We start from the raw sequence: 24,185 nt of genomic DNA, 5'->3' as shown, positions 1-24,185 counted from the left end.
TAACTCACACCAAAATATTTATAGTCTCATCCATGTTCTTGTTCATTTGACAAATATTTTTTTTAGAATATATTAGTGAGGTATCTATCTGGACAGTAGAGGCAAACATGATGTGCACAGGTCCTGTGCTTCTGAAGTTGAAGAGGAGAGAGGCAGAGCTGAGATGAAAGGCAGGATGGGGAAAGGAAGAATGAGGGGAGTGTGGTCATACATTAAACATAGCTACACAAATAATTGATGGATTGCAGTTTTGGAAATTTCTACAAATACAAATTAGAAAAATGCTTCCTAACTGCTCATGATAATTCAAAATGGTACAACACTTTGGGAGAGAGTTTGGCAGTTTCTTTCATAGCTAAACATACTTCTACCATACAATACACCAGTTTCCCTTTCCCTGGTGGTTACCCACGGGCACTGAAAACTTATGAATGCACTAAAACCTGCACACAGATGCTAATAGTGGCCTTATTCATAAATGCCATAACCTGGAAGCACCCAAGATGTCCTTCAGTAAGTGAATGAATAAACTGTGGTGAAGGCAGGCAATGGAATATTATTCAGCACTGAAAAGAAATGAGCTACCAAGCCCTAATAAAGACATTAAACTTAAATGCATATTACTAAGTGAAAGAATCTAATCTGGAAAGGCTAAATATATTATTCCAACTATAAGAAACTGTGGGGGAGCAAAAGCAAAGGAGACAGTAAAAAGATCAGTGATTGCCAGAGGTGAGAAGAGAGGGAGGAATGACTAGATGGATTATAGAAAAATTTTAGGTATCGCAGTCTTTCTCTGCTGCTGTTAAGAGTTCAAAAAGTCTGGAGAAGGGGCTGCTGTAAATTAATAAAGAGACTAGAAATATAAATTTGTAATCCATGGGGAAGCCAGAGGAGCTTAGCTGTAGGAACCAAGTTCTGTCTATCTCTGGACCCAGGGCTCTTTATTAACACAAACTAGAGGCCCGGTGCATGAAATTTGTGTATGAGGGTGTGTGTCCCTCAGCCCAGCCTGCACCCTCTCCAAACTGGGACATCCCTCCCACAATCCAGGACTGCTGGCTACCAACTGCTCACCTACCTTCCTGATTGCCCCTAACCGCTTCGGCTTGCCAGCCTGATCACCCCCTAACCACTCCCTTTCCAGCCTGATTGATACCTAACTGCTCCCTGCCAACCTGATTTTCCCTAACTCCCCTCCCTTGCAGGCCTGGTCCCCCCCCCCCCACAACTGCTCTCCCCTGCAGGCCTGGTCGCCCCCAACTTCCCTCCTCTGGTGGCCTGGTCACCCCCAACTGCCCTCCCCTGAAGGCTTGATCACCCCAACTGCCCTCCCCAGCTGGCCTGATCACTCCCAACTGCCCTCCCCTGCTGGCCTGGTCCCTCCCAACTGCCCTCCCCTGCTGGCCATCTTGTGGTGGCCATCTTGTGTCCACATGGGGGCAGCCATCTTCTGTGTTGGAGTGATGGTCAATCTGCATATTACTCTTTTATTAGATAGGATAGAGGCCTGGTGCACGGGTGGGGGCCAGCTGGTTTGCCCTGAAGGATGTCCTGGATCAAGGTGGGGGTTCCCTTGGGGCGTGGGGCAGCCTGGGCGAGGGGGCTGTGGTGGTTTGCAGGCCAGCCATGCCCCCTGGTGACCCAAATGGAGGCCCTGGTATCTGGGATTTATTTATCTTCTATAATTGAAACTTTGTAGCCTTCAGCGGAGGCCTGGGCTGGCGAGGAACTTGGCTTCCTCCATTGCCAGGAAAACCCTAGCCTCCTGTTCGCTCCTTGGCTGCAGCCATTTTTGTTGGGCTTTATTTATCTTCTATAATTAAAACTTTGTATCCTTGAGCAAAGGCCAGGGCGGGCAGAAAGCTTGGCTTCCTCTATTGCTGGGGAAACCCAAGCCTCCTGCTTGCTCTGTGGCCGCAGCCATTCTTGTTGGGATTTATGTATCTTCTATAATTGAAACTTTGTAGCCTTGAGTGGAGTCCAGGGCCCGCCAGAGTGTGTGGGGAAGCTTGGCTTCTTCCCTTGCAGGGGAACCCAAGCCTCCTGCTCGCTCTGTGGCCATAGCCATCTTGGTTGGGTTAATTTGCATACTTGCTCCTGATTGGCTGGTGGGCATGACTTGTGGGTATAGCAGATGTACAGTCAATTTGCATATTACTCTTTTATTAGATAGGATTGTCCTAAGGCAAAGTAGATATACATATCAAAAGCTAAGGTTTAGTATACAGAGGCATTGCCAGTTTTTGGGGAACTGTCTTCAGCTGTTCAGGTGTTTGGCCAGCAGGAGGCAATAACATGTAGATTAAAATGCCCTCAGCTCTCTGGCAGCAAGCAATTTTTTATGCATCCTTTTCAGGTTTGGGGAAATGCCTTTGGCCATTCCAGTAGGTAATAACATATGATTCAGCCCTGCTGAATAAGCCCCAAGTTCCATCAACCTTTTGATGAAACTTCTTGCATTTATGACATGCTGGAATTAGCCTCCAGCATTTAGGGAAGTGAAAATGCCCTAATACTATAATTGTGGATGCATGCCACTATTCATTTGTTAAAACCCTTAGAACGTACAACACCAATAGAAAAAACTAATGTAAACAATTTTTGGTAAGAATGTTGTTCATCAATTGTAACAAATGTGCCACTTGGGAGTGGGGGAAGAAGTGTAAATAGTGGGGATGGCTATGGAATTAATTTTGGAATCCAGACCTTGCTTTTATTTTGTAAAGCAGTTCAAATATATCTTCTGCCCACATCCCCACATCTCTATGTAATACTACATAGAGATATTTATCTTAATAAATGAATAAAAGTCATGGGATACAGCAAGGTTGGGAACGTCTGGCCTGAGGGCCATATGAGGCTGGCAAAATAATTTGGTCTGGCCCTGCCAAGGCATTAGGGGTAAGTTACCTAAATGTTTGACCAAGTATAGCAGGCTTATTTTAATTTGATAATTTTGGATGGCCTGCAAATGGTGTTATAAGTATCCAAATGGCCCTTGGTAGAAAAAAGGTTCCCCACCTCTGGTATAGAGGAAAGAACAGCAATCAGTAAGTTTGGACATTTAGCATTTTATTTCCAACTCTCCAATGAACTAATAATGTTATCTTAGGTATGACTTAGCAGTCAACTCATCTACAGTCTCATGCTATAGATGTGGAAATTGAGGCCTTGACAACTTTTCATTTAACTGAGATCTAACATGTTAAGGCTAATCTCCTTTGAGGCAATGTACAATACTAAGAATATTCTAAGTTTCTATCAAATACATACATTATTCCACTGCCACCATATTTAAACAAGAAACAGACATATAAAGATGAGAGGTGGATACCCATTACCCATCACATCTAAATAGCTCTACAGGGTAGCCATAATTCTACTATATTTCATTTACCAAGAAAAAACACTATTGTAAGACATTTAGATTATGCAAAATCTATATATATAACAGCCTAAGTGACTGTTTGACTGGTAGCTATGATGTGCACTGACCACCAGGGGGTAGATGCTCAATGCATAGGCATGGAAACATGGAACAGACTGATGAATCTCAGAGGGAAGTGGGGAGGGTGGGAAGAGATTAACCTAATGTCATATATGCATACTAGAGGCCTGGTGCACAGATTTGTGCACCGGAGGGATTCCTCGGCCTGGCCTGCAGGGATTGGGCCAAATCCATTCACCAGGCCTCCAACATCCCTTGAGGGGTCCCATATTGTGAGAGGGCACAGGCCAGGCCGAGGGACCCCACCGGTGCACGAATTTGTTCACCGTGTCTCTAGTATGTTATATAAAATGTAAGAGAAGTTATTTTCAATATTTTACTTCTGAAAATATTAAATGTTTTCCCATTGTAAATTATATTTGTTTAATACAGATGATGTTTTTTGCACTGTTGAAGTGTGTTTTCATTCAAAGTTGCACCTTTCTTCCTCTTCCAAAGCCACCACATCCCTTGGGTAACAAAACATCAAGTTAGTGTGTTGCTTAGAATTCTTAGAATATATATGCCTGTTGTTTATGCTGAAACTAGTCATGAGAAACAGAATGAATCTTTTTTCTAAGACTACTGCATATTTAGCATTCTTATTAGTAATACTGAGCAATCTTTCAGAGAGGCTTCCAATATGAAGATTTAGCAGTTTTAGAGATATCTTTCTAACCTTTGGGAGAAAGCTCTACTAATGACTATGTGATTCAAGGTTTGCCAGTTGCCTTATTTTAATGTCTTCATTTCCCTCAATATACAGTTTCCTGCATTTTGAACTCATTGCCAACTTCCTTTTTATCCCATACATATTTTTCTCTTCCATTCAGCTGAAAGCTGTCTTTGGGTGAGAAATTGAAACAAATGAGTTTTCACATTATATTTCACATTATTTTGAGGATCTAGCATAGTATCCTGCACACAATATATGCTCAAAATATACTAAAGCAAAGCATCAAATTTTGCCTTAAAAGGAGCACTGTTGCTTTTTTTGTGTGTGCATTAAAGTATTTGCATTTGGATCTGTCCTTTTTTCTCTTGCTAGAATGTAAACAATGCATGTTCATGTATGTCTTTATATGATTTCCAATTACTTTGCTATAATAAGTGTCCATAGGATGTGTTTTGACTGGTCTAAAATATCAATAACTTGAGCTTAAATGTGAGTAAGGTATAAACTATTTCTTCAAAAGCTATAAACTATTTCTTTTTTAAAAGACATTGAGTTCATCTAAGAATTACACATTTGCTTATTTACTTCCTACATAGAGATAATAAGATTTAATTATTTAATAGGATAAATCATGGCATTTTGAACACAGTAAATACTTGTAAATGTTTATTAACAATATTGATGATTTTATATCCTGAGAAAAGAAACATCAGAATGATACACAGACACCAAATGAAACAGTCTATCTTGCTATCCTCGGTCTTGTTTTTCGGTCTATTTTGAAGATGACATTTAAAAACCAGATATTGCAAATAGACTGTATAGCTGCAGAACTCAGAAAAGTTTTTCTCATTCAGAAAACAGTCCCCCCCCCTCCACACACATTATTACAAATACAGCTTCTCTCCTACATTAAAGATCTGAGTTACTTTATTGACTGCTCTCATTTACAAAATTCATTAAGCATGATCCATTGACAATCATCACTTAGTGTAAAGGATCCATCTTGGTTAGTAACAATTCATTTACTGAGGGAAACTGAGTTGTGCTGATCAAGTTAAAAAGAGGGAGATTATTCATCTTAAATTTTAACAAGTCTAAGACATTAAATAAATTGTGTTCTGTCACTAAAATCCTTTACAGAACATTTGGATTTCAGAATAATACAAGTATTGTAACAACATTTTGATTCGCTTTTGTAATCTGATCTTCTAATAAAGAATAACCCACATTAATTATCAGCTTGTCAAAGATCATCACAATTCTAAACATTAAGAAAAACCTGAGAATTCAGGTCTTTAACATTATCTAACAAAAACTAATTCTCAGAAATAAAGAAACAGGGGTGCTCACTTCTCAAGTTACTTTTCATTATTAAACAAAGAATAATTGTAGTCATTAATTTTCTCTAATCTCATAAACATACATCATAATTAACATTTTTATAAGACAATGTAATTAGTGAGAGTTTTAAAAATAGACTAAGTAGAAGGAATATATAAAGAGAATGTGATATCTTTCTGAAGAGCTATTTGAAGAAGAAAAATGTCAGGGAAGTTTAGGTTTATTTAAATAGACTTAATGTGAAGAGAATTGCTACCAATTATTTTGATGAAAAGCTTAATGGTTTATATTATTGCAAGTTATAATCAGAAATCCAACAGCTGCACATTCCCAATAATTTGATATATTTTAATGTCCTTTAACACAGATTATTTGTGACACTGTATCATCTGGTATACTTTTGTGTGCAAGGTAATTTATAATTTTTTATCTTCTGCACACTAGTGAATTGATTGCCAGCTCATCTGACATTTTTTAAAGCAATTCTGTGAAGACCTCCAGCAACTCTAAAAAATATAACATTCATTCCAGGTGAGATATCTGAGGGGCCTAATTAAAATAAGGAAATCATTTTTTTAAAAGACACAAGACTCCTGGGTTTTGGTCCAGCATGTAAGAAGCTCAGAAGTCACTACTCCTTTCCTCAAAAAAGCTGAACAAACTGAAAGTCAAGAATTCTTTTTATCTGTCAGAAAATTGAGGTTATAGGGCAAACTGCCTCCCCCCCACACACAAATTAGAGAGAGAGTCAGGCAGATACAGAGAATTACCAGAGCAGAAACTCAGGAACAAAAAGCCCTGCTGGAGCTGGTACCAGGGTAGGAAGAGGGACTCTCATTGATAAAGTGCTGGTGGACCAGTGTGGACACGCTTGAGAGTTAAAAACTCCAGGTGGTTGGTATTCAGTCTAAGAGGATTTTCCCATACTCTCATAAGTTTTACCTCCAGGAGTCCTAGCAGGTTCTCACAGTGCAGATAGGAGAAAAATAGACTTTGTGCTTTCAGTAGGGGAGAGAATAGCCATTTGAAATACTCTAGAGCATTCTGTTCTTGAAAAGGCCCAACTTCAAGGGAATTAATTTTGCCAGAGCCTAATTTACCCGGCAGAAGCCCCTTGAAGCTTCCTTGCTGAATCTAAGGGGTGAGGAGGCTGAGAAGACATGGAAAGGTCACAGCCCAGAGGTGAGGTACGGGCTCACTGAGAGACTGAGACCTACTCATAGCACTGTTGAAAGCTATATCTTCCCCACATCATGGGAACAATCCTTTCTTATCCACACCAATAATAATAGGGGAGATAACGTTGAGAACTGCACATCTCAGATCTATTTAAGAAGTGTCTAATAAAATCCACTGATTACAAAGGAGATAAAAATAAGGATATAAGAAGAAATTTTAGCCTGACACCTATAGCCAGGAAAAACAGTGAACATGGCCTGACTCCTTGCCATGTAAAAATAAAGTATCATACTAAGGCCTACTTATTTCAGTTACTTTTATCCAGCACATGATGTCTGACTGTAAATACTATAAGGCGTATTAAAAGAAAAAACAACAACATAATTTGAAGGGACAGAGAGAACACCCAAATCTGACTCATATGGCAGAACTTTTGTAATTATCAGACTAGGAATTTGAAATAACTATGATTAATGTGCTAATGACTTCAATAGAACAACCTCAACAAAGATGACCAACATCAAAACATATCCTATATAATAAAAGCCTAATATGCTAAGGGTCCAGTCGACTGGTCAGCCGTTCAACCAATCAAAGCATAATATGCTAATGATATGCTAAGGCTGCTCAAGCACTCGCTATGACATGCACTGACCACCATGAGGCAGACACTCTGACTGGTAGATTAGCTTGCTGCTGGGGTCCGGCCCATCAGGACTAAGCGAGATGGGCTGGACATGCCCGGGAGTCTTCCTGCAGTCCCTCCCTGGCTGGCCCACCTCCCATGTCTTGCCTCAGCTCTGATTGTGCACCAGTGGGGTCCCCAAGACTGGCCTGCACCCTCTCGCAATCTGGGGGCATGTCGGAGAGCCGGTTTTGGCTCAATTCCACAGGCCAGGCCAAGGGACCCCACTGGTGCATGAATTTATGCACTGGGCCTCTAGTGTTCTATATTCTGTGCTCTTAGAAATACTACAATTATCCCTGCTCTTCACAAGCTCCAATATATTAGAATAGAGAGTAATATGCAAATATTATATTAGAATATAATAACTTGATGTGATGTTTAATCTCTTCCCATGTACTCTGCTGCTAGAATGCCATGACCCACCTTATTAGGGAATTATCAAGTTTTCCCTAAACCCACTGTTTTAACAATCACCTAAACTCTACATGCACACTTAATCCTGAAGCTGATCAATTCTCCAATTCTTCAAAGTGCTTTGTTTCTTAAGTCTCTCTCAAATTCAGTATTTTTCTCTGAATGACATTATTTTTTTAAAAATATAAATTTGACATTTTATCACAATCTCTATTCTTATTATTTTATATCCTATTTATTCACAGCATTAGTTGGGGGAGGGAGAAAAATCTAAAAAGCATTTTTTCAGTGATATTATAAATTTTCCTCACCTGTTTTCAAAATAGTTTGTCATTCTATTCCTTCATTTTAAAATTCATTATTCTAATTTCATATTAATATTTCCAGCAGTCAAAGATATTGAATAATTTCTTGATTTTTTTTTATTTCAGCAAAATATTTGGCTTCTTATTCCAATTAATAATTTGTATGCTATTTTCAGGGGACTACCTAATTTAAAATGTTTGTATACTGCTATAACATTGATATGCATAACATTTAAATGTTAATTTTTTCAATAAACTAAATTTTCTACACCTTTTTCTACTCATTTTAGAACATAACCAATGCATTAACAAAAGTAGAATCCCCCTATCTCTTTGTAGCATTTTACCCAGACACTTTCTCTTATGATAGTAAGCATTTATGTTTTATTTTAGCTTTCAAGTACTTGAGAGCTAAAGAATATCAATTTAAAATTAACTTATTATATAATTAATACATAAAATTAATTAAATGTTTTTCTAAAACATAGATATATTACATCCTTAACACCTTTCTCTATTTAGTAGACTTGTGGCTTTACAAAATTATGTTTTCAGGATTTTTACTTTATTTTTTTTTGTTTGTTAATCCTGAACCGAGGATATTTTTCAATTGATTTTTAGGGACTGTGGAAGAGTGAAGGAAAGACAGAGAGAAACATCAATGTGAGAGAAACACATCGATGAGCCCTGACCAGGGCCTGGGCCAGGGAGGAGCCTGCAACCCAAGTATGTGTACTTTGCCAGAATGGAACCCGGGACTCTTTGCTCCACAGGCCAATGCTCTATCCACTGAGCCAAACTGGCTAAGGCTGGATTTTTACATTTTTAACTTATACTAATAGATTTATCCTTCAGATTTGATATTATTAAAGAGATGATTCAAGTGATAATTGTCACATATTTTAATATAAAATAACATATCCTGAAGAATTAACTATTTTAAGGATACTTGGCATTAATTCTTTGTATTTAACAAAACAATTTCTAAAAAAAACAACTTTCTATATATCAGGCTTCATCAGTAGGAGAATATAGTTAAATAAAGGATGTATTTCAGCTTTTTTCTTTCTCCTGGCACTTTAAGGAAGCCATTATTGTATAAACTGAGGTGTCATAAAACTTATTTCCTGGCACCAAATACATCCCAGACTCAGGTGTCAAAGTTCCCGAAATTTGTCCTCAAAGACCATCTCTTTAAGATCATTAGGGGAAAAACCTTTCCCCAGAGGAAAGCCAGACCAAGGGCCCTAAGAGAAATAGAATGATAAAGATGATAGTTCTGTTTTATCAGAGAGATGAGCCTTGGGAATACCCTTCAAAAGAAAAGAGCATATGACCTAAACCCAAGTTTTCTCACATTGTTTTGTTTAAATGACAGGTATGGACCATTTACCTGTTTAATTTTTAATGACCTCTGGAGAATCTTGCTTCTGACCTTTCCTTTCTGATGTGGCTCTGAGCAAAGTCTAGCTCCATTCATAGATGTGCATCTTTCTTAGGCACTGGCCAGACCTCACCTTCCCTTGAAGTCTGATTCCTTAATCTTGCACTGATTCACCTGACTGTATACACTACCTAATTATTTAGCTTTAATCTTGGTTAAGGCTGGTCTATTAATGACATTTGTAGATATACATTTAAAATTCCTGACAGCACAGTCTTGCCAATTGATATTTTCTTACTATATTCATGTGCTATGGTCAAAAGAATTGTGGTTCAATAGAGACATTTCTACCAAAGTAAGTCTATTCCAATGTTAATGGAATTCAGACCAGTCCAAATTTGCCAAGGAAGTGAATTCATTCTCCTTGGTCACATAATACTCTGAGTCCAACAGCAGAAGCAGCACTATGTCCTTGGGCAAAATAGAGGTTCTGCCAAGACCCTGACAATATTAAGTAATTCCTCTATGGCATCCTCCTTCCAAATGCATTAAAACATGAACGGACAATACATGAAGTCACGTATACCTTAGTTTGAATCAATTTATGGGAATGCTTTTCTCTTGAAGGGCTGAGGGTACATGTGATGTATGGAGGAAGGGGAAGGGGAATGCTGAGAAAAGTGTAGGATGTCCAGACAGAGAAGGAGAAGGGCACTAAGTTAACTTATCCACCCTTATTTTTCACCACACACTATTCTATTACTTACAGTATTTCAAAGGCAATGTAAAAGTTTCACAACAAAAAACAATAATAATCTTTACCACAAATCCGGGTATGTAGAAACATGTCGAGTCAAAGCCAGGTTCATATTCTACACATATGTCATGAACACATGATTTGAGAATGCATTCATCAAATCCCTTCTCACAGGGATGTCATGGCCATCCTGTCAGACAATCACAAAGGGGAAATTTAATTTTCATTATATATATGTACTCTTACTATTTGTTATAGTTGTGCTATGTCATTTATATAAATTGTCACAGTTTATCTTCATAATCATTCTATCTGGTAGCTATTATTACTATCTCTATTTGGTAGATGAGAAAATTAAACTTAGAGAAGATAAATAATTTGACCCGAAATCACACAGTTATGCAGAAATGAAAGTAAGTACATGTGAAATAAAATTTTGGCTTGTAACTATGGTGCCATTCTTTATTACCATTCAAATGTCTTTACATATTTTACCTGGGAATAAATACATAGAAAGCAATGGAATAAACACACATCGTACTTTTTAAAAATAAGATTCTCAAATTCAAAAGAAAATTATCACTATAGTTTCTAGATATAAAATATTTTCTTATTATACTTGTGTTTTACAGTTAGTATTTCTTAAGCTGTGGTTCTACAGAATATAAATATTATGTATAGGTTTAGGTGACCATTGGCTGTCACCTAAATTCTCTTTAAACATCATGATCTAATTTTCCATACTAAAACACTGTGTACATATCCTTTGTTTGACTTTTGCCAGCATTTCTTCACCAACTTAGCAAACAACATTGCTAAGCTAGCCACAAAATAATATCTGAGACATGGTTTGCTATGTATACATTAATAATATTTTTAAACCACTGATTCCTTCCTATGAAGCAACTATTTATAATGAATCTTAATATGTTTAAGAACATAGTAACCTGAATATACCTAAATATACCATTCTACAGAGGGATGCTAGAGACAATTAGAGGCAGCTGTCACTACTCACTGACTACTTATGTGAACTATAATTGCAACTTTTAAATATGTATTATGTAATAGCATTTAATCTGAACTCTGGTTATCTGGAAACTATTTTTATTGTTCCTACTTAGCAATATATTCTCACTGTTCTTCCTTGATAAATTGAAAGAGAACAATTAAATCAGTATTCTGATATACTTAGAAACAATTTCTAATGCATTATATATAAGAAGAACACAGAACAAGTTTAAAAGATTTGACAGAATCTAGGTCAAACTTAGAAGCATTTGCAAAAAGACTAAATTTCCCAAATCCTTGTCCAGGACTCTCTCCACTTTGCAATGCTCTTTCATATGCCAAGCTGATTCTGGAACCATCTCTACTATGGAGGCTGTAAAAGGTATTACAGAAGAAATAGGACTTATAAAGTGTCATGATGACCAGTCGTTAACATTGTTGAATGTCATAAACATATTGTTGAATATAAAAGTCTATTCCATAAAAATACATTCTGATAAGGGTTCTTACAAAAGTCAAATACAGCCCAGCCAGTGTGGCTCAGTGATTGAGCCATGACCAATGAACAAAGAGGTCAAGGGTTTGATTCCTGGTCAAGGCACATGCCTGAGTTGCAGGCTCTATCCCTAGTGAGGGGCATGTGGGAGGCAGCCAATTGATGTTTCTATCTCTATCCCTTTCCCTTCTCTCTAAAATGTCATATACATGCAAATTTAATAATATTACTTAAAGATGCATACATATATAATAAAACTATAAAGGATAGTAAAAGAATGTTGAATGTAAAATTCAGAATAGTTAGTGCAGGTGGGGATAGGGGAATAATAATGTGCTCAGGGAGAGATAGAGAGGAACCTGTAATTATTGCTAATATTTTATTCCTTGAGGAAAATGGTAAGTACACAAAGGCTCATTATAACATTTTATATAATAAATTTATATTAATTGTATATTCTCTTGATTAAATAAAAAATTACAGTATCAGAGAAAAATAAATATCACATGATCCCACTTATTTGTGGAATTGAATAAACAGAATGAATTGACCAACAAAATAATTCCTGAAGCATGGAGGCATGGAACAGACTGACATACTTTGATGTAGGGTTGGGGGGATAAGAGATAAACCAAAGAACTTATATACTACTAGAGGCCCGATGCAAGAAGATTCATGCAAGAATGGGCCTTCCTTCCCCTGGCTGCTGGCACCGCCTTTGCTCTGGACTGGAGCCACCTTCCCACGTTCCCACACTGCCCAGAGGCCCTGAGCGGCTGGGGTGGTGCAGAACGCCTGTGTTGTCGCCATGGTGACAACACAAGCATCCCACCCCACCTCCAGCTACTCGGCACCAATGTATGCAAATTAACCCGCCATCTTTGTTGGTTTAATTTGCATACTCACTCCTGATTGGCTGATGGGTGTCATGAAGGTACAGTTAATTTGCATCTTATTCTTTTATTAGTGTAGATATGCATAGCCCATGGGCACAGACAATGAGTGGGGTGGTTGGATAGGGACTGGGTGAAGGGGGTAAAGAGGGGGGGAAATGGGAGACATCTGTAATACTATAAATCTTTATGAAAATATATTAGTATACATTCTTTATTAAAGATTATTAACTTTTCATGGGTCTTGATTTCAAAGAAAAATCATTCTGCATCTTTTCTAAATTACAAAAGCCCTACCCCTGACAATAATTGTGAGCAGTCATGACAGATATTATCTGTATTTATCTGTTTTCTTGCCCCAAGGGCAATGCAGTATTTCTGCTTCAAAATGAATAATGTTATTTTAAGGTCAAAATGTGTATCTTCAGTTTATATTATCACCTATGCAAACACTATCCCACCCCTCCTGAATATAAAATGTGGGTTCACTCACTGCTCCAGGGACTGAGAACAACTCTGGATGAAGCAGTCTCATTTGCAGTTCAGAGATTATTCCCTTCACTTTCAATTTTCTTATAGTGGGATAAACTGCGGTTTTACTTACTGAGTGTTAAACATTTTTATATAACACTATAAATGGAACTCTTTGGGCTAAAACAAAAGTAAGTGCAGTTTAGTTTGTAAAATGATCTGAATGCTTGTTCTGATACTTGAGTGGAAACGAGTTCAGTAGCCGTTGAATTCACTACACAGGTAGAGAATGAACTCTGTAATTAGGACCGCACTGAATGCTGTGCAGGATGTACCCTGTATAAAGATCCCATGCAGAGAGGATCAGTGAGGCCCAAGATCCAACAAGTGCTCTACTTGTCCAGCATTGCACCTTGTTAGCTTGGAGGAAGCAGTAGAATCATCTAACCTGACTGCTTATGAAGAGGGAGATGGCTTTATACTAACGATGGCCTTGTCTGTGATTACACAATATTGGCCAGCATCGTTACTGGATTGTACTTTTCCGCAATGTGCTGAACAATTTGTGATAACATAGTAGAATACAAGTCCTTAGATAGGATTTGATGGTACAAAATAAAATAAGATACAGAGTATCTTCTAGACTACTTCTATCCAGCTTAAATTTCAGTTTTGTTTTGTATATCTGGTGAGGAAGCTGACATTTAATGTTTTAAATTGTGTTCTGTTCAGAATATTGTAAGAGCCATCCAGATCTGTTGCAACTAAAAATAAGAGATATGTGAGAAAAAAATTAAATTGCAGCTCTTGAGGTAGAATGGAGGAGCCACCCATGATTAGGGCTATGGAGAAAGAGCTGTTGTTACATGAAAACAAGATAATTCTGATAATTGGCAACATGTTGTGAAATTAAGGAAGATTTACACAACTAATAAAAATAGAAAACTGTAATTTATAATACTTAACTAATTTAAAGACAGAAGCAAATATCTAGTGAAAGTAGGTTTCCATTCAGAACTGTGTAAGATAAGGATAGTGGCAGAGCCTAAAAAAAATTATCAACATTAATTAAGGCTGGTTTTATCTTGAATAAGAAAAAGAGTAGATCGGTATAAACCAAGTGAATCAGCCTTTGTGTCTTTCTATGACATTTGGGAGATAGGCAAATGCTATAGATTTTTTTTTTCTTTTCAGAAAAGAGGTAATTTCTCCATTTTTGCTTATGGAAACCATTTAGGAGATAATCAGATAGATCTAGGTAGGAAATATTTCTGAAAGAATCTCACAGTGGCTATGTTAACAGAAGGGAGAGGTCCTCTTCTCCCCTGGTTGCTAGTGATATTCCAAACAAATTTTCTGAGACTCTCATAGAAGAATGAGTGATTTTCATTTGTGTGACATTAAAACCTGAGTTTCCCAATCCCCATTGCCCTATGTCCCACCATAGAAGAAATGTAGTGGGTCTTCAGTAGAGCTAAAATTAGAGCCAGTGTCCAGAATTTCATTTCCATGTTGGAGCCGGGTCCAATCCAGAATCAGGCTAGCTTAATTGTTTCCCCATTGCATTCCATTAGTCCATTGACTGTGGAGTCTACAGGTCCACATGGCTATGGAGGAAACATGGGTGAATGCAAGGAAGCCATGAATGAGCCATGAGCACAAGAGAACCAAGAACAAACTTCTTTGTTCAGGAGATTATGTATTGCCCAATTTGTTCATGCTTGCAGTGGCCATGCCCATTCTGGCCAATGATTTCTGTTCCCAGGTGTGACTGACAAGCAAATACATCCCTATGTCATCCCAATTTTACTAGGCATGCATCTCTCTCTCCTTTGTTGGGTCCCTTCCCTCAGTGTTTTGCAGGGAATGGGCAGGTGGTTCCCTGGGGAGTGCAAAGTTGCAGCTTCCTGGTAAAGCTGCCCAAATGACATACCTACATGTCTGGTCTTTCCTTTGCTTCTTTCCTATTATGAATAACTAGCTAATTACAATGGTATCAGTTAGACTTGGTAACATCTGGATGAAGATACAACACACTGATGGATCTTATTGGCAAAGTTTTTTTTTTAATGGTTATCAATTTTGTTTTTTTTTCTAGTAAGAACTTTTTACATGATACCTATTTTTAACAAACTTTTAAATGCACAATATAGTATTATTAACTATAGGCACAATGGTATACAGCAGGTCTCTAAAACTTACTCATCTAGTATAACTAAACTTTATGGAAAGTAGCTATTCAGTGAAGGCCCTTCTTTGGGGAACATAAGAAATAATGTACAACATTAAGCCAGGAATCCTGGTTATATATCTGAGTTTTGCCTAATGTGCTATGGAAAATTATCCGAAGACTCTGGTACTCCAGATCCTTACTGATAAAATGAGATAACAGTACCTTTTTCACAAGGTTGTTATGAAAAATAAATAAATCAATGCATATAGAAAACATGGTGTCTATGCATTAGTATTGTTATCTATATTACAATTATTATTTTCCAAACACATATATGCTGAAGTCCTCGCACACTTGGCTTTCAAAATCTAAAAATCAGACTATGAGAGAAAAACTACTAAACAATAGGTAGAATTTTCAAGGACAAAAATGATAAAGAAAAAATTAGAATTATATAAAAATAAATGTATGTTGGGGATGAGGAAAGGATTGCCTACAAAGGAGTAGCATATGTACAATTTTGGTATAATGGCTACTGACTGCTGTGGTGGTTGTTATATAACTTTTTATGCATTTGTCAAAACTATAGGACTTTGTATCAGAGAATGAATTTTCCAGTATGAATTTTAAAAGCTTGAAAAAAAATGCCTAACTATACTAACAAGGAAAATGAGGAAGGGATAAAGGATAACCTGCAAGAGTAAGATCATTCCTTAAATAACTTCAGAGGGAAGATGGGTTGCCACGATTAAGAGCCAAGACTGCACAGAGTACCTGGGAGCAGGTCTGAAAGGGTGCCCACAGCATTGTCAAAGAATTTGTTTGTTTTTGGTTTTTTCTTTATTTGGTTGTTGCTCTTGTGACTAGGTTGTGAAAAACCTAAGTCTTAAGTCGAAAGTACCAGAAAGTTCTTAGTAACACCTACCAACACAGATGGGTATCATTTCTGAAGCCTTTATTTTTCACTATGGATTGTGAGCAGCATTCAGAATGGGGCTACATATGAGTGCTGTGGCTGCTTCAAAATGGCTCCATGCTTCCAAATGAATCTAAAATAAATGGATTCTTAACTGAGCATCTAAAGTAATCTAGCAACGTAAATATAATAACATAAATATGAAACCAGCAAGTATAAGATATGTATTGATATAGAAAAAATTGACATACCTGTTTTATTTCTTTACTGGTTTTGTAGGAATATATAGGTTGAGGCAAAAGTATGTTTACAGTTGTAATACAAATAATAAATAATATAATAATTAATGAATAATAATACAAGAATAAACTCTGTGTTTCACATACTCACAACTGTAAACTTACTTTTGCTCCACCCTGTACTCATTGCTTATGGTAGCTTTCATTGTGTTTTAAAAATGTTCAGACCTCAATAAAAACAAAATTTTGGAAATGGTATTTATTTCTTATATCAGAGAATTGTAATCTCTATTCCACTTATTTTATCTGCAAGAGTCACATTTTTACGTATAGGCGGCTATTTCAAAATACACATGCAAATGTCTCTTGATAAACTGTCTGACCAAATAAAGTCTAGTATCACAAAATACAGGAAATGTTGTCAATGATGAGTGAATGTGAACTAGTAAATAGCGTGTTGCTGGTACTCAACTGATAATTTGTACAACATCACATAACAATAGGAGCCCTATTATCCGTATGTCTGCTGAAGGGAACCAAAGTTTTGCCACCCCAAATTGTGCCTTTTGAGATATTGCTTTTAAACTGGTTAAGAAACAAATGACTCAAAAGCACCTTTGACTTTTCCCCTTTCCTGCCTCAAGGAATTTTCTATCTTTCAGATAGGAAAACCTGCTTCTGGAAGAGAACCTTAGCATGTTCACCTTTAGTACACATGAATTAGCACATGTGTGTCAGACAGGAAGAAATCTAGCAAAGCCTGTCCTCTGTGTCCTACTGTGTCTGAATGGCACAGCAAGAATTTGTTTACATGTTGACTCTGTTTTGTACCTGTGAGCTACCTATTTCCCCTTGGGAGTCCCAGACCCTTGGCTTCTTCTCCTTTGTCCCGGTGGCATATAAGCCTCAACTGCCTAATGGGTTTCTGGTCTCATATCTTGATACCCTGCATATACATCAGTAATAATAAATATTGGGCATTTTCTTGTGTTAATCTGCCTCTGTTAATTTGATTATCAGCCTAGATAGAAGACCTTAGATGGTGGGAGGTGCCCCCAGACTTTCTAGCTGTTATTTCCTCAGGGGATCCAAATAACAAGAAACCCAGAATCTGAGGTATCCACAAACTGTCTCAAGTCTTCTGTGGGGTCTGTAAGTAGTGAAAATTCTTTCTGAGTGACCAAAAATACCCTCACATGTTCTTCTGAGATTATTATTGCTCAAGAAAATTCAGGCATTCAACATTCTATCTCAATTGATGCAACCGAATGTTGGAGATGAATGACAGAAGACAGAGGATGAAAGCAACATAGCTGAAAAGTAGAGGAAATGTAGGGAAGATGTGTGGATACAACTTGTTTATATCAGTATATAGTTAAAGAGAATATGACCAAAGGCAGAAATGGTCCAAAAGGTAATTATTAATGAATAATTATTCCTTGAATAAAATAAGTTGACTCTGCTTTCCCATCTCTGTACTAAAAATCATTGTACGTAACAATAATGTCAATGTTAATAAGTGCTAACATTTATAAAAGACTCCTTTGTGCCAAGCACAGTTGATATAGATAAAAATAAGGAATCTGAAGTCTACATAAATTTAGAAAATACCTATAGTGAGGTATTAATTCTAAACATTAGAATTTCCTGATGGTAGTCAAAGTGATTGCTTACCAGTTCACAGAACAATCCAGTTTCTGTTTTCTAAATGTGATCATTGCTTAGGATTTGCTTAGAACCAAGCAATGTTGATCAACATTATTGGTGGAGTGATTATCACAAATGTATTATACACATACATACATATATAAACATATATTTTATAAATATTTATACACACACATATATATAGGATGCAGGACTATTGTTTTTTCAATAATTACCTCGTTGACATTTGCATTTGCAAATATATCCAATGATGTGATTTTTACAGTTTACACCATTTAGATTTAATGATGAAAAACATTCATTTATCTTAATTTCAAAAGATTGACTAGAAAACCCAGGAAGACATCTAAGAAAGAAAAGCGAAAAATATAGATGAGTCTATATTGTAGAGTCATATTTACCAAATTAAGAGTAAAATTAAGCACAGAAAGTAGTCCTTTATTACAGTTGATTTATAATAAATAATTTAGTTAATACTCACCAGCATTTTCAGTGAAATTAACACCACCTGATCTTTGCAGATGTAATAAAGTTAAGGATCATGAGATGAAATCACTCTGAATTAACTGGATGGGCCCTACATCCAAAGACAAGTGTCCTTCTAAGAAGGTGAGACACAGAGACACACAGGCAATGTAAAGAAGGAGGCAGAAACAGGTGTCATGCAGCCCCAAGCTAAGGGACACCACGGACTTCTAGAAGCTGGAAGAGGAAAGGTAGAATCCTCCCTTAGCACCTTCAGAGAGAGTGCAGCTTTGCTGATACCTTGATTTTGGATTTTTTATCTCTACAATTGTGACCAAATAAATTTGTTTTTTTTTAGCCACCAAGTTTGTGGTAATTTGCTGTCACCGCTAGGAAACTAATAAAGGAAATGGCATTAATGTGCTTCCTCTCCTTATTTCTCTCCTCACACACTTCATTTACCACATTACTAAAGGCCTATTTACAATGATGGAGTATTATTCAGGGCTGAAAAGCAATGAGTTGCCAAGCTTTTAAAAGACATGGAGAAACCTTAAATGCATATTACTAAGTGAAAGAAGTTAATCTAAAAAACACTAAATACTGTATCATTTCAACAGTATGGCATTCTAGAAAAGGCAAAACTATGAATACAATGAAAAGATCACTGGTTATCAGGGGTGAGAGGGAGGAGGATGAAAAGGCAGAGCACAAAGGATTTTTAGGACAATGAAAATATTCTCATATCATAATGACAGATTTATGCCATTATACTTTTGTCCAAACCCAAAGAATGTACAACACCAAGCATGAGCCCTAAGGTAAGTTATATAGTCTTTGGGTGGTTATGATGCATAAATGTAGGTTTATTTTGGTAATAAATGTACCATTCTGGTGAGTGATGTCAATAATGGGGTAAGCTATGCAATGTCGGGGCAGGAGGTACATGGGCAATTTCTGTACCTTCCTCTCAATTGTGTGTGAGCCTAAAACTGCTAAAAATAGTCTTTAATAAAAACTAGTAAGATACTACTAAGTCATGAAACTCTCACATTATGTTTTTAAGGCAGATTTGACCTAAAATACTGGGGCATAAAACACAAATTGAGTCTTATGCATAGCAATTAACAAAACATTTAAAGCAAACTTGTTTTAATTTTAACTCAGAATAAAACTTAAGAGAAACCCAACATCACATTTTCATTTTAGTACTTGATTCAAAAAAGTTAAACTGCTATTAGCAGGTGGCAGGATTCACAGTTACATGATTGTTCAAATTTGAAAATATTGCTTTATCACCTGTTAGGGATAAATTGCAAAAGGAGCAATTTAATGTGGTTTGCAGTTATTTTTGTTAACCACCTCACCTAGATGCTTTCCTATAACCACTTTGATGGTCACCACCACTTCCATGAGCTCTTCCTGCAAACCCTCCTCTAGATCAAATGTCAAAATTTTGGTATTGCTTTTCAATTATATTACTTTTTTAAAATTAAAACTATTAAATTAAAATTATAATCTGCCTCTTACTGGTCTTGTCCATGGAGTACTCAATGGATTCCATGATACCGAAATCACCATTTGGGGCATTTATCAAGTTAAATTATGAGGCATACTGAGTGGCCAGATTATTATGATCTCTGAACGCATAATAATCTGGCCACTCTGTATATCCTATATAATAAAAGGCTAATATGCAAATTGTCCCCTGGACCAGGAGTTCAACCAGCAGGCAGGCCGGCCAACCACCTATGTCCCCTCCCCCTGGTCAGGCTGGCCGAACCCCACCCATGCACTAATTCATGCACCAGGCCTCAAATATATATATATATATGTATACACACACACACACACACACACACACACACACACACACACACTGAGTGGCCAGATTATTATGCGTTCAGAGATCATAATAATCTGGCCACTCAATGTATAACAAAGAAAGTCTACAGACAAATTACTAAACAAACAAAAAAATAGCATCTGGTATCCTAAAATTGGGGAGAAAAAGATGAAGTAGTATTCAAAGACTGAATTTGCAGCTCACACAGTCAGTTCTATTCAGAAATCTTTTTCTTTTTAGCTGAGGTTTTGCAATTGAGACTTAATTCAATTTACACACATTCACTAAACTCTTATTTGACTTGGAAATATTTACTTTCCATTTTAAAAAGAAATTTAGTTGCAGTCTCTAGTTGCCATTTGCCTGACTTTGATGGCATAATTTAGTATGATGTAGTTTAATAATTGTTAAAGAAAAAAAAAAACACACTATAGCATTTTTTTTTTCATTTTCAAAGCATCAACATTAAAAAGATCATTTTTAAATGCCGTGAAGCTAAAGTGTTTATTATTAGGATCTTTGCTAAAGCCAATAATTCTCAAAGTAGAATAGCTAAAAAGTATTACATATGTAAGTCATTTCATATACTTTCAGAACCTTCAAGTTCATTTCTATGATCTATTATCTTTCTTTTTAATTATTAGTGACAACAACTGTACATAAATCCATTAGCTATAGGATATACCAAAATATTAAGTTATCTCTATGAATATTAGACACACCCTTTATTGATAACTGATCAGTTTGTAATGAGTACAGAGCCTCCAATTAAGAATTCACACACCCTGAACATAACTTATGCTTAATTTTATTTGCTTATATTTTAGTAAAAAATTCACACTTTGTGGAATTTTGGCTTATTTTCATGTAGTAGCCAAATAATTTTACATCTCTCTTGTCACTGTCCTCTGCTTCCTTCTATGATCTGGATGATACACCAGATAATTAAACTGTAACTGAAATGGTTATGTAAGTGATATAGGTCATGGAATCCAAATGTGTTTACTTATATTTATATTAATGTGCATGACTATGGATTGACAACATTGACTTTTTTTTTACACTCTCTATAGGTATTTCAATATTGTAAACTACCAGTTCCTTGGGAAATACAATCTGAACAAGGTTGGTAAGTTAGAGATACCCTAGTGTGCAGGCAGAACCAATGACATAACCAGAATGGCCTTGATTATATGTCCTAAAGATATTGGTATCATTGTATTTAACCCCATTATTACTTAACTAGAAAGGAACAAAGGAAAGGCTGAATATTATAGGCATGCCCAGTGAGGCCTGGGTGACATAGGGAAGATGATTTCCTGTCAGTCACACCTGGGAGCAGTTCATTGGCCAAAATAGGCGTGGCATGGAATCTGAAATACATAAGCTCATGAACAAAGCAGTTCCCCTTTTTTTAAAAAAATTGATTTCAGAGAGGAAGGGAGAGAGATGGAGAGAGGTAGAGAGATAGAAACATCAATGATGAGAAAGAATCATGGATTGGCTGCCTTCTGCATGACCCCTTGAGGGGGGGATCATCAAGCCCTCAACCCAGGCATATGCACTTGGCCAGAATCAAACCTGGGACCCTTTAGTCCGCAGGCTGACACTCTATCCACTGAGCCAAACCTCTTGCCTCTCTTGCTGTTCTTGATGCTCATGCCTGACTCCTAGTTTGCAGGGCTCTCACGCTCTGTACTTGCCCACATAGCCTACAGCCATGTGGACCCCACACACAATGAACTGATGGATTGTAACGAGTGTGATGCTGTAGTGGACTCAGCTCCACCCTGGAACAGAAACTCTGGACACTGCTTTGCTTTTAGTTCTGCTAAATCCCCAGCTGCACCTTTTCCAGGGCTAGATTAAGAGAAAAGGGACTTTGCAACCTGAGGGATATAATTCCATGCAAATAAAACTTTCTACCACATCTCATCTTCCCATAGGGGCCTCCACAAATGCTGATTTCAGCAGTGCCCAAGAATTCCACTCTCACTAGCAAAGGAGAAGGGCAATCCTTGCAATTCTCCAATAACAATACCATATTGTTACCCGACTCACTATTTTCTGAATTATTCAATTGATCTCATTATGTCTTCTAAATCTTTAAAAAACACAGGCATTTTAAACTAATTTGCTTGATTTATTGCAGAAACTATGATAGATTAGAATCTAAATTATTGTGTTATTTTCAGATATGTAATTTAATTTTATTATAGCCTTAAGTCAATTTCATAAAGTACAATTCTACTTAGTATCTAAAATAAGTACTTTTATTTCTATTGCCTAAATTATGTATCCCATAGGCCATTTTTAATTTAACATTTTTACTTTTATCCTGAGTGATTCAATTATCAGTTTAATTTTGCATACAAATTATGAGGAGTATATTCTCTGGAGACAACATAAGTCTAAGTTTCTTGAGATTACTTTACAAATCAGAATATTGTCTAAATAGCTGTTGAAACTATATATGGATGTGTAAAATAATTTAGATAAAAGGGAAGTGATAATAACCACAACTGTCTCTGTGATTGGGAATACATAAATATCAAAAGGAATTATTTTTATAGATATTATTTTATATGTTTTCAATAAAACTTTGCTTTAAATTTTGATCCTCAGAGTATTTAAATTTCAGAATGCTGAGTTGTTTTGGTTTGGAATGTTTCTTATGCAGAAACTGAGACAAAGACTTGAATTCAGATTGCTTATTTGAGAGGTTATACAAATAAGCCCAAATGAAGGAGTGGGGAAAATGAGACAGGGAAGAAAAAAGTCAATTGGGAATGCGTTATTTAGCTCTTTGCCATGAGGGGTAGCTGGGCTCAGTACCACTAGGATGGTTCTAAAACTCTCTCATACTTTTTGAAAGCCTAATTCTCTCATTGACTGTAGGTTGTACTTAGTGATTCATCGCTAATATGTAGAATATGGTCCAAGTATGACTTCCTTCTCCTTCTTTCTTTGGTTCTCTTAGACAAGCCAACTTCTATGTCATGAAGATAATCAAGTAACAGTATGGAGAGAGCCACGTTGAGGAGAAATAAAGCCCCTGGTCAACAGCCACATCAGCAAATTTGAAACAGGATCTTATCTAGCCCAATGCAAGCCTTTATATGACTGTAAGCCTGCTGACTCTTGATTGCAACCTAATAAAAGATCCTGAGCCAGAATCACCCAACTATAGAATGGTGCCAAAGCACATGCATTTAGTAGAAACCTTACTGTATCTCTTGTGATGCTAGATAGCAGTAGCGAGCCAAAGTTCAGTCAGACACACTAGCACAAGGATAAACAACTGATACTTAGTCTACAGTGTTCTGTGTACCTGGAGTTTTTGGATTTTGTGCTTCATTTCCCATCCCATCATGTCTACATGATGTCCATCTGTGTCTCCTGCTTCCAGTGAAGAAAAAAAGAGAGCGGTAATTACTCAAGATAATTGTCCAACGGTAGGCTAATGTAAGAGTCCTGAGCACATTAGAGTTAGGCTAGCCCAGTGGTCGGCAAACTCATTAGTCAACAGAGCCAAATATCAACAGTATAACGATTGAAATTTCTTTTGAGAGCCAAATTTTTTAAACTTAAACTTCTTCTAATGCCACTTCTTCAAAATAGACTCGCCTAGGCCATGGTATTTTGTGGAAGAGCCACACTCAAGGGGCCAAAGAGCCGCATGTGGCTTGCGAGCCGTGGTTTGCTGACCACTGCTCTAACCACTGAGCAAATCAGCCAGGGCCCATGCTTATTTTTCAAACTTGCAAAGT

General features: G+C 36.8%; 1 protein-coding gene across 1 annotated transcript in view; it reads right to left on the bottom strand.

The window, feature by feature from the left end:
• Positions 1-24,185, bottom strand: part of EYS (eyes shut homolog) — a gene marked incomplete at both ends in the record, with an annotated part of 1,444,019 nt that overhangs the window by 757,099 nt on the left and 662,735 nt on the right. Inside the window, 1 exon segment of the mRNA XM_080665107.1 lies at positions 18,375-18,450. Within this exon segment, the coding sequence (XP_080521233.1) occupies positions 18,375-18,450 (76 nt within the window).

Source organism: Plecotus auritus, assembly GCF_963455305.1.
Source record: "Plecotus auritus genome assembly, chromosome: 4".
NCBI lineage: Eukaryota > Metazoa > Chordata > Mammalia > Chiroptera > Vespertilionidae > Plecotus > Plecotus auritus.
This window is presented reverse-complemented; position numbering and strand designations above follow the sequence as displayed.